The sequence below is a fragment of the Zingiber officinale genome, chromosome 3B, assembly GCF_018446385.1.
Source record: "Zingiber officinale cultivar Zhangliang chromosome 3B, Zo_v1.1, whole genome shotgun sequence".
Lineage (NCBI taxonomy): Eukaryota > Viridiplantae > Streptophyta > Magnoliopsida > Zingiberales > Zingiberaceae > Zingiber > Zingiber officinale.
The window spans coordinates 8017372-8028789 of NC_055991.1; the positions used below are offsets into that span (position 1 = coordinate 8017372).

Consider the following 11418-nt stretch of genomic DNA (forward strand, 5'->3'; position numbering starts at 1 on the left):
AAAATAATTCACAAATTGCAACTATTATTTTATTTAAACCAATAATCACATACATTTATATTTGTATTTTTAAATACCGAACCCAATCTAATTTCTTTCATTCGATCAAAATCAAATCAAAATCTAGAAATATAACTCAAGTTTCAGGTTCACAGGGATTTACAATTACTAGCACAAAATCCACAGAAGTAAATATATTCCCATTCCTCAGTTAATCTACAAGAATTCATTCTAAATCACTTTCCAAATTTCAATTATGTAGAATAACAATATCTGAAAGATACACAACTGTGAAATGAACTCAAGGTGCCTTCACGGTACACTCAAATCAGCATACGAACTCAAACTTAATTCAAAGCAAGCAAACCCACCACAAACGATCGATTGCTAGTGATTTGTGTAATATTACAGTGGACATGTTACAATTCTGACTGCGAATTATGATAACGTAGAGTTGGTTAACTGTGGCAAGGTCGAGGCTCAACTATAGCTCAGCCGCAAATCTGAAGATGGTCACATCTGAGTGTGTCGTCGAGGAACTCCGATCTCGCAGGAGTTGACCCTCGAGGCAAACCGAAGTGAGCTAATTGATTCCCCAGCTGAAGATGCTTCTGGGGAGATGTTGACGAACATTAATGTTTTCGAATCTCCACCTAAGCAAGGCTGTACACAAAATGAAATTATATACCAAGCACTTGAAACTGTAAAGATTGAGTTCTACACAAAACATCTAGAGAAATAAAACACACAGCAGTAGCAAATCCAAGAATAAGTTCTAAAGTACATCACAAGAATTAGACACAAAGCACTTGCAAATCTAAAATTAAGTTCTAATTAAGGCATTTTGAGAATTAAAACAAGTAGGCTTTAGAACATTTGCAAACATGCAGTTTGTATACCTGCAATAGATAGGTTAGCTTAGAATTTCTGAAAGGTATGTGGTCTTCTTTCTTCCCGAGCGCGAAAATTACATCACTCAAGGCAGACAAACTCTTGTTGATTGCCTGCATTATAAAAGTGAAGCAGTACATAATTTGCCAAGTTTGAAATTTGAACAAATTTATTCTTCACCTGAGTTTCCTTTAGGCGGTCTCCTGTCGCACCACTTCTTGCTAGGCGCTCACTTCCTGCAAGATCTATCAGATTGAGTACACCTTGAACCTGCTGTTCTGTGCTCTGGAAGCAAATCATAGTTTTATGTCAATAGGAGAAAAAAAACTTTTAACAGATTAATAACGACAGGTTAATACCTCATTGGCACCGAATATCCTCAAGGTGAACACAAAATGACTTCTTGAGGATTCTTCATTCATGTGTGTCCTTCCCACAGACCTGCATTGACATTTTAGTATGAACTTAAAGTATAGAACTGAGTTCAACCAGTGGAATGTGGATACAGATAAGAGATTCTGTTAAATGATGACTATAAGAGTTCCTTAAAAAGTTATTATTGGAAAATTCACGGAGTGCAAAAGTTGTAGGTTAATTCTAATGTTGCATTTGAGGATGTCAACTAGCACAGTTTGGTAAGGGCATTGGAAGTTGTTGCCCCTGGTATTATGAGGGTGCCAAGGTCTTGCGTTCAAAACCTGTCTTCACCCAATGTGGGTGCAAAAACACTAAAATTGTATTTGGCTCATAGAAATTGCTACTCGAATCCTTAATTCCCATGACACAGGTAATTACTATGTTCAGTTTCAATTTGCAAAAATTAACAGAATGCCAATTTGCATGGAATAGTTGATATTTAATTCCCCAACCATTGTTTATTATAACATTCTTACCAACCAGGAAATCAAATGCATCTTTTATGCCATTCATGAACCAAACAAAGAAATAACTATTCCAATTCTAATCCTTATATAGTTTACTCCAATTTTATTCAGTGAACAAAATGTACCATATAAAGGATAATACATTGGAATAAATTAATCAACGTCAAATAAACATCTAGGCTAAGAGAGTTTATTAACTGCTACCAAGATACTAAGAAGTGAAAACAGTGGAAAACTATCGCCTACCTGCTCTGTGCAGCCTGGTGTAGGAGGTAAGAAACCTCCCTGATACTACAAACATCTACAATAGTAAGGTCAGACACTGTCGTATTGCCAGCAGAATCATGCTTAATTGAGTATTGTTTACCCTCCAAGCTGTGTGAACGGCTTGGAGACAACAAATCTCGAATTGTCTCATTATAGATCTCTAACATAGATGCCTGCAAAAGCACATGATCAACAAGGAAAAAGAAAACCACAAGTAAAGCAAGTGTTAATAGGAGTAACGGCCAGTATGAATGTATGATACCTGCATCTTGAACTTCCAACCCTGGCATTGAAGTGATTGGCTAGTTTCAAAAATCTGCTCCAATGAACGGGGTATGAGACCTTTCTGTTCTAAATTTTCTAGTTTTCCCATCATAGTGTAGGTTTTACCCGAACCAGTTTGCCCATAAGCAAAAATGCACACCTGTGGTTCAATATTCCTAAGATGAGAAGCTAATTGAAATATAACGGCAACAACAATTATTTTACTTCACTAAAACATTTAACTAGCAAGAAGAACTGCATTTTGCCCATCCGTCTTACCAATTAAGGATATATTTAAAACAACAAGTGGCAAAATCAAAATATGTGTTAATGAAAGTATAGACATTAGAAGATACTGAAGATATAAAATCTGATTTGACATTGTGCAATAAACAAAGAGCCTTCCCATTGGACCACTCCAAAGTAAGCAAAATAAAACAAATAGTTACTCTACCTTGTACCCATCTAATGCGCTCTGCACCAATTGTGAAATTTCAACAAATACATCTTCTTGTGAAGCTTCATGATTGAATACTTTGTCAAAAGTGAAGCAGTGTTTTTGAGCTGACAATTTATATAGTCAGCACTGATGTGGCACATGAAGGGTACGGTATAAAAACAAAGAATGGCAACTAAACAATCTTGTGCAAAAAAATGTATCATACTATTATGCATCAAATCAATGCCCCTGCCAACAGATTCCACGCAAGTAGGATAAGAAATTGCTGCCCCATCTATACCGTTAGAATCACTATCGGGTATAATAGGGCGAACCCTGCAGAAGACTCGAATGTTTCCCTTAAGTTCCTGCAAGAATCATAGTATTGGTATAGACTATGCTTTAAAAATACAACATAAAAAAACAAAATTACCAATATGGTATTATGCAGCTTTTTACGCAATTTCTCTCCTTCCAAAATTTGAAACTCAGCATCAGCTAGACGATTTTGCAAATCGGTTATAATTTTCTTTTGTCCTTCATATTCAGACATAGTTGCAATGGTGGTCAAATCGGCTTGCTACATAAGTAATAAAAGGGTGAAGTTCAAATGAATGGGGACTCTATGTGGTAGAAAAGAACAAATTTATTGCTCATGCAACTATGAATTCTGGCAAACAAACATGCATCAATTACAACATTTAACTAAGTAAAAAATACAACCTTTAGTTTCTCATTTGAAGAAGCAAGTCGATGTTGCAATAACTGGATTTGCTCTCTTTGGGAAGTGCAGGTTTCCTAATGACATCAAGAACGAGAATGTGTTTTGTGCAAGTAGCAATAATATTGAATAAAGATAGTAGTCAAACAAACCTCAAGAGCATCTGACTTCATAGTAATCATATCCAAATCTTTGGATGATTTTCCATTTATTTCTTTAAAGTTAACAACGTCAAGTGATAAGCTCTGCACTTGTGCTAATGCATGATCTCGATCATCCCTTACTTGTTGAAGATCAGTCCTAAGACAATTTAGTTCTTTATTTAACTCTTCCTTCTGTTTAGTAAGCTCTTGCTGAGAAGACTGGCACAATAACCAAATTATGTTTAAGTTGTGAGATATCATTATATCATATATAATAAAAGAAAATGATAAGATGTCGTAAAAGAAACACTGACACATCTCACAAGGATAGGTTCTGATGGCAATATTATCATAAAAACATAATATCCTTATTGATATTATCACAATAACATACCATTGATCAGGCATATATCTCACATATTAAGTAAAAACTTGTGAGCACATTTTTCCTATTTCAAAATATTTTTTTCTGTTCAAATAGCTGATAGCTAGCAAAATTTTTTCTCATCCACTAGGAAATAGAGAATATCAAAAGCTAGATTATGTTTTTTTTTTCCACTTTTAAGTCTACTTTTCCTATGGTACTGTTTTACTTCAATAATTTAGCTAGGATTCAAGTAGACCAATTTGCATCATTCACATATCAAATTCCACTTAAACTAATCATTGTTAAATGGCCAGATTTTGTAACTCAACATCATAACTAACTATTCTAATCTGATCAATATGAAGGTTTTACTTTGTTTCAAACAAGTTCTATTCTATCTACTTTCTTCTTCTAAATATCAACATTTTTCCTAATTACTTTAAGGTGGTTGTTTTAACTACTAAACACAAGTCCAAAAAACAAAAAATAGATTGAGATACAGAAGAATAACACTCACTCTCGAAGAATCCAACTGACTTTTAAGTGAATTAATGTGATCCCTTAGACTGGTTAAGTTTTCAACAATTGCAGTCTTCTCTTTCTGTAGCTTTGAGATGGTCTCACCGTTTTCCTTTGCATCAGCCTGAAGATTGCTATTATACTGCTGCAAACTAGTATTGTACTCCTGCAATCTCCTATTGTTTTCTTGGACAATCTTTAACTGACATGAAGACAATTAATTGGTTATATGGAGCAATGTGGGCATTTTCTACAGTAAATTAGGTACCTGATCATTGAGTCGTTGTAGCTCTTGGTTAACTCTTTCAAGGTCTCCAGATAGAGCAGTGCGGGCACTTTCCACAGCAATTCGTGTGTCTCTTTCATCCTCATAAGATTTTATTGCAGCCTTCATTGTTTGGCAAGTCATAATCAAATAAACATGAACTGAGCAATACAAAATATATATACACAAAGACTCCTACCTGCTTCTCAGTCTCTTCTCTTTCAAATTTCTCCAGCAAAGATACATACTCAACCTTTAACTCCTTAATGTGGACCTCCATTTCATCAATCTTTGCTCTCAACTGGGCCTCTACAGGCAAAATCCAAAGAGATACTAACTGAAAACTTACACATGCTTGATGAAATATCACCTCAATCTGAGGAATACGGCAGAATCCAGAAAGGTTTATTTCAGGCAAAAAAGGAAAACACACATAGAGAATGCTACAGAAATCTCCTTTGGTAAGTGGACAGTGATGTTTAAGAAATGAAGATCATGTTAGAATACAAGTAGTATGAAACTTAAAATAACATTTGGAGACTTTTGTCCAGCAACTAAGACCATGTGATTAGCACAGTTGTCATATATAGATACACATACATACATATTAACCGTGGTATATCACTATCATTAATTTCTGGATAGTTTGGATATGTAGATAAAATGACTTTTACTTAGGACAACAAAAATAGAATGTTTGAGTTATTTATCTTTCTCAACTCCCCCCTTTTGTCCTACCTATCTATCTCAACATACTCTTCTTCTACCTTTACTATGGTCACAGAACAACTGGTACTAGGGCCAAACTGTTACTGCTCTAATCTTTCTCTATCCCTTTCACTTTCCTGCTTCAACGTCTCTTTCCTTTCACTTCCATCAGGTTCGTCCTTCCTCTCCTCTTTCTTTTCTAGCCCAGCTCTTTCTCTTGTACCTGTCTTCTTATTCTCTTCTCCTTTTCTATTATTTTCATAACTTCATCCCCTCACCTTCTGTTAGGGTCCTTTGTTCATCCTATCTCCATCTACAGGTGTGATCTTCTTCAAATCATCCTCTTTTTACTATTTTTATTTCATCTCCTATCTCAACTATTTACCTTGCTTTTAATAGTCATTACAACCTGTTGATAATCCAGTGTCAACTCAATGTTTCTGCATTTATACCTCCACTAGTATTACAGTGCAGTAAAATCGGTCACTAGGTAAAAACTCCTTTTTTCACCGCCATATAGTGTATGACATTTTTCACCAATCATCTTACAAATTGCTCCTTTGTCAAAGAGATTATTTCTAGTTTTTGTGTGTCACAACATGTGTCGTATCAATCCTACATTTTCCCAACTTCCAACTCTAATCAACATGACAACAGATTTCGACAATTCTGACATGTAGACACCGCCTATTCCAATGCTCATCATATTCATGACTTTTTCTGCTAAAATTTGTAGAAAAATAGCCTTAAGAAACAAACTGTCGCCAATGCTATTATTTCAATGATAAAAAGATGATGTAAAGGTCATATATAACTCATCTTATACCTTTGATATCAGGATTTACAACAATTTATTGACAGATAACATAACCAACCATTAGCACATGATACAAGAAAAGAGCATCTAGCATCTCATTCTCCATTATTGAACTCCCTCCTCCAGCAGGGAATGATGATCACAGCAATCTCAAAAGGACTTCCACACCATTATTACAGGCATGCAACCCAAACATCAAGAGAGAATCCTCCTTTGGGAAGTGAACATCGTGTTGGAATGCCATAAGGTTGTGTGAGAACTCCATATGAAATATTTTTTGATAGTAAAGTTGCCACTATTATCACTTTCCAAGTAGTTAGTATACAGATTCATTGGGGTTTGTCCTTAGAAAAGCAGCAAAACTTTTTTTTAAAAAAAAAATCATCAAAATCTGACATAAACTCTACTTTTCCTTTATCCTCTCCTAATTTTCCCCTTTCTTCACACCCTTCTTCCACCTCCCCTGTGGTACTAGACTTTTAAACTATCTGAGAAGTAAACATTGTTGAACTCAATAAGAAGTGAGTATAAGTTTTCCTCTGCACAATCATAATTTCAGCCACAGCTACATATCAACTATTCACAAAATCGCAACCTAAGAGAACGAGTACTAATATTACCAATTTCATTGTGCCGTTTCTCTTCAGTTTCCATCAAATGTCGCTGCTTTTCCTGTTCCGCCAAATAACCATCTTCAAGGTCCATGTACCATTTGATGCAAATCCTGAGCTTCTTAATATACTCAATCATCTGCTCGCATCTCCCCTGAAAATTCACAGAGAAAAATACTAAAAAAAAAAATCCTCTGAGAAAGATGAAATGAAGAACAAAGATGCCAAATCACCTTAAAGTCATTCTTGTTCTTCCCTTTCATCTTCTCCCCCAGGAGATTCTCCACATCCTCCCTGGACGAGAACTCGACCCCAGCACCATCAGGGGCTTCGGCGGGGGCTGCTTGGTCGCGGGTCACAGTGGGTTCAGGGCCAGCGTTGATGGAAGTGAGCAGCTGCCGCCCCCTGGCGTTAGACGATTGGGTCACTGTCTTCCCGACCAGCCTCCGGCGCTTGTCGAGGGGCGCCTCATCCTGATTCTCCTTCCTCTGAGAGAACCAAAAGCGGATCCGAGAGGAACAAACGACAGAGTCTCAGAAAACAGAACAATGACTCAAAGAACTTACATGCAATGGGCTCCTGGACGGGAGACGAGGCTTGCCGGGGATCCGAGAAGCCATGGACACGACGCGGAGCTAGGGTTTGTGACGAAAATTTGAATCTGAGAAGGCAGCGGGCTTTTCAGTGGCACAGCCAGCGAAGAAAGCATCGGGTTGCCACGGAATTCCGGATTTGCCCTTTAATGCCCGATATAATCTCTACTGTTACAAACGCTTAGTTGGAAAAGTTAGGAACGTCCGTTATTTTAGTAAGAACTTCAACTTTAACCTGCTGAATTTGCAACTAATCATACGATTGAAGCTAAAATGAAATCATAGAGATTGTGACGAATTAGCTTTGCTTCTAAATCACATTAAATTTGATCTCTACCAATCACAATTGAAATCAGATATAAGCAAGTACAGTTAATGTACTTATATAACAAAAGAAACGTGCAGTCTCTACTACTGGAATTTGAAAAGGAACATCAAAGTTAAAATCCAAGTAGTCGACTTCAAATATCTGCGACGAACACAGTTCGAGGACGACGATGAGTTTGCACTCTAGCGGCCTTCTAAAGTTGTGATGGTCATACTGCAAATCTCCAAGTTTTCAGCTGATGGATCATCTCTGTCAAGATTAATGCTTCTTTTGGTAGAAAATGTTGGCTCTTTTGGTTTAGAAGAGATTGTGGATTCATTTTCCAGCATGAAAACAACCGACGACATGGCTGATCGATCACTCTGGTCATCCTGTACGCATAGGAGACCCACATGGATGCTCCTTAATGCTTCAGTTGGACAACATGAGTGCACGATGGAAGGATCTATGAAGTCCCTTGTGTTGCCTTCATTCCATAGTTGCCATGCCTGAAACATTTTTAAGCTTGTGTGTGTGAAATGAACAAGCTTGCAGTATTCTAAATTTAAGTGTTAACTTACATAAGCGAGGAGATTGGGGAAGTCCGTGACAAGATGAAAGCTACTAATCCGCATGCCACTCACAATCTCCAGAAGCAATACTCCGAAGCTGTAGACATCGGATTTCACTGAAAAGTGTCCTTGCATTGCATACTCCGGCGACATATATCCACTGCAAGACATCACAATTCATGCTACATAAAACTTTTTTATGTGGGTGTTATCTTAAGTTACATTCATATAATACTTACTAAGTTCCAACCACTCTATTTGTGTTCGCTTCATTCTGGTTTCCTCCAAATATCCTCGCCATGCCAAAGTCAGATATCTTGGGGTTCATGTCCTTATCGAGCAAAATGTTGCTGACCTTAAGGTCACGATGAATAATCCGTAACCTTGAATCTTGGTGAAGATACATAAGTGCTCTTGCGATTCCTTTGATTATGTTGAATCTCTTCCCCCAATCGAGCTTAGTTTTTTGCGTCGGATCTGTTTAGATAACGAAGAACTTCAAATTATATGATCTTAAAGTTGAAGTGACTATTAGAATACATTTGGAACTAACCAAACAGGAAGAGGTCCAAGCTTTTGTTGGGCATGTATTCATAAGCTAGTAATTGCTCTTCTCCATGAATGCAGTAACCAAGTAGCCTGACTAAGTTCTTATGCTGCAGCTTAGCAATCAAAACGACCTCATTTTTAAACTCTACTAATCCTTGTCCTGATCCTTTCATGAGTCTTTTAATTGCAATCTCATGTCCTCCAGGAAGCATGCCCTGAAATAAGAAAACGCATACTTAAAAGACAATAAAATCATACTAAAATCTGGCATGTTGTTCCATCTTTTACCTTGTAAACTATACCAAAGCCTCCTTGTCCGAGCTTATTTGAATGAGAGAAATTGTCTGTAGCGAGAACCAGGCTTTCAAACTTAATCAATGGCAGTTCTGGAGCTTCACTTGTCTCCCCTTCTATAAATTCTTTAGAATCAGACAAATGGTTCTGAAAGATATGACTCAAACTCGAATCACTTAGTGTTGTTTTCTCATAGAACTTCCATGAAGCAAAGACACAAGCCAAGGAAAAAATTGCTGCCAAAACTGATACCACAATGACTATCTTCTTTTTATTGCTCTTGCCACCGGGTGTACCTGTTTCGGTGAGACAATTCAGTTGCGTTGGAAGAACAAAAAAGTTGAAAGTTCTTCTAACTAATGATTCAATACTTGATAAAATGAACTGCAAAGACAGTTACATAGAATGATCGCTATGTGTTCATGTTGGAGATCCACTGTAAGGCACAAAGATGCACAAAATATACCTGAATTCAACTTCATAAGCTTCAAATACAAGTCTTGTCCCCTGCTTCTGTATACCTCTGCATCGATCATGTTTTCCATCCAAACCAAACACCTTTGGATCGTCCTGTTCCCCACATCGAAATTGTTATAAGCGTAAGCAGTACATGAACAATTTTCCATGCACTCAGACCTACACTCACTCATGTTCTTGCTCCTCAAAAACATGAACTTGTCTGGCAACTTCATCCTTGTCACTTGGAGGAAGTCATACCCCTCTCCGCATCCCAAAGCTCTCGTTCTCGAACAACCATCCGAATAATTGCCACCTTCCCAGGCTCTCTTCAACTTAGGCTCGAATCCTTCCAAACACCTGCAAACGGGCACTGTTTCATTGTCATCGCAATATGCAAATTGGCCACAGAATCCATAGACTTGGCAGCTGGTTGGCGTGGACGTAATGATTTGCCAAAATTTCGATTCGGAGTTCCAACTCAGGAGTTGCAGCTGCCCAGCATGGTTCAGTGTGTACCTAGTGTAGGGTGATGAATCTGATAGAGCTAGTTTGAGTAGAAGTCCGTCTACAGTGGGTGTCGTTGTCAAGTATAGCACAGAGTTGGAGCCTAGTCCGAGAGAGGTGGTGAATAAACTACTTCCCCACACTTGGCTCCTGATGTAGATCTCTGAACCTCTCCGTGTTATGAGCTGAAGAAAAGGGTCTGCATCGATCCTGCAGGTGAAGTTCCCCGGAGAGGGGTCATCTGCATCCTTCCAAGAGGTGAAGAGAGTGCTGGAGCGATCTCCGAACCTGAACCGAAGATTCATGCCCGGCATAAGGGTGTCTGTCGGATGATCAAAGCTTTGCCATACGACCTTGTTGTCGTCGTCTCTGAGCACCAGATTTCCTGTGTTCAGCAGCAGCGCCACTGTTCCATTCCCTGACGAATTCGACGACCAGGAGGTGCTTCCTTCGGAATCGACGACGAGCAGGTCGCCGTCGTTGGAGAAGCGGAGAGTCGCGGACGGGACGCCGATTGGTTTATCTCTGTTGGCGACCCATATGACGGTCCTCTGAGGGAGGTTGTACCAGATACCAAGATAGAGGTCGCTGCTGCCGGTGGTCGTCTTCGGGGAGAAGAAGCCCAGAACGAAGGCGCCGCCGTCTGAGATCAAGGTGCCATTGGAAGGCATGAATTGACCGGGAGTTAGTCTGTCATTTGAATCACAAAGGATTGGATCTACAAGCAAAAGGAGGAAGATCGTGTGGATGAGCAGAGACTGCTTCTCTTTCTCCATCTGGTTCTGAAAGCTGTTTTTTTTGTAGCTTCTTCGAGTTCATGCTTCCTTCACTTTTATGCTCTCCGAAAGACAAGGATTAGAATAGATCCTCCGACTCGGTGCTTTTCACATTAATTTGGACAGTTACCTTTAGTGGCAGAGAAATTATAATTTATCTAGATTCGAGGCTAATCGGTGGAAGATAATATTTTATAATGGACATCACCGGAAGTTTAAAAAATAATAAAAATAAATAAATAAAACGGTAATTGTCGTAGAGTATATATATATATATATATATTATGTTTTTGATATTTTTATAATATGAGAGGAAAAATATATATTAAATTTATTAATAATTTACGTCTGTTTCTATTTTTTTTATATTTGAATTAATTATAGATAATTGAATGTCGTAATTAATATTTTTAACATGTGCAAATAAATCAATAAATTATATGTAATATTCAATAATATATAAAAATT

The 11418-nt window shown here is 37.8% G+C and overlaps 2 protein-coding genes across 3 annotated transcripts; both read right to left on the minus strand.

The window, feature by feature from the left end:
• Nucleotides 1-400: 400 nt before the first annotated feature.
• Nucleotides 401-7600, minus strand: LOC122055789 (kinesin-like protein KIN-14N). The gene is made up of 17 exons (XM_042617411.1): nucleotides 7463-7600; nucleotides 7130-7384; nucleotides 6906-7050; nucleotides 4960-5069; nucleotides 4764-4883; nucleotides 4494-4697; nucleotides 3619-3828; nucleotides 3469-3543; nucleotides 3179-3325; nucleotides 2972-3113; nucleotides 2761-2870; nucleotides 2305-2466; nucleotides 2022-2215; nucleotides 1251-1332; nucleotides 1072-1176; nucleotides 900-1004; nucleotides 401-663 (listed from the first exon to the last, which is right to left on the minus strand). Exons 1-17 carry the CDS (start codon nucleotides 7514-7516, stop codon nucleotides 514-516), a joined length of 2370 nt encoding a protein of 789 aa, XP_042473345.1. The 5' UTR covers nucleotides 7517-7600; the 3' UTR covers nucleotides 401-513.
• A 170-nt stretch (nucleotides 7601-7770) lies between these two features.
• Nucleotides 7771-10982, minus strand: LOC122055791 (G-type lectin S-receptor-like serine/threonine-protein kinase At4g27290). 2 transcript variants are annotated; one of them, XM_042617414.1, is made up of 7 exons: nucleotides 10187-10982; nucleotides 9678-10027; nucleotides 9206-9507; nucleotides 8922-9132; nucleotides 8608-8845; nucleotides 8378-8528; nucleotides 7771-8305 (listed from the first exon to the last, which is right to left on the minus strand). In XM_042617414.1, the coding sequence occupies exons 1-7, from the start codon at nucleotides 10948-10950 to the stop codon at nucleotides 8000-8002; spliced, it is 2322 nt and encodes a 773-aa protein (XP_042473348.1). In that variant the 5' UTR covers nucleotides 10951-10982; the 3' UTR covers nucleotides 7771-7999. The 2 variants fall into 2 exon arrangements, with proteins under 2 accessions (XP_042473348.1, XP_042473347.1); XM_042617413.1 differs by having other exon boundaries at nucleotides 9678-10982.
• Between the last annotated feature and the right edge of the window lie 436 nt (nucleotides 10983-11418).

Bases quoted from the DNA above. Each gene is read 5' to 3' on its own strand.
- LOC122055789 (XM_042617411.1), bottom strand. From the start codon at position 7,516: ATGGCTTCTCGGATCCCCGGCAAGCCTCGTCTCCCGTCCAGGAGCCCA. The intron at 7,385-7,462 runs GTAAGTTCTTTG...TGGTTCTCTCAG, and splicing joins CGTCCAGGAGCCCATTGCAT to AGGAAGGAGAATCAGGATGA. The intron at 4,884-4,959 runs GTAGGAGTCTTT...CAAACAATGAAG, and splicing joins GAGAAGAGACTGAGAAGCAG to GCTGCAATAAAATCTTATGA.
- LOC122055791 (XM_042617413.1), bottom strand. From the start codon at position 10,950: ATGGAGAAAGAGAAGCAGTCTCTGCTCATCCACACGATCTTCCTCCTT. The intron at 9,508-9,677 runs GTATATTTTGTG...TCACCGAAACAG, and splicing joins GCTTATGAAGTTGAATTCAG to GTACACCCGGTGGCAAGAGC. The intron at 8,529-8,607 runs GTAAGTATTATA...GATGTCTTGCAG, and splicing joins AATAGAGTGGTTGGAACTTA to TGGATATATGTCGCCGGAGT.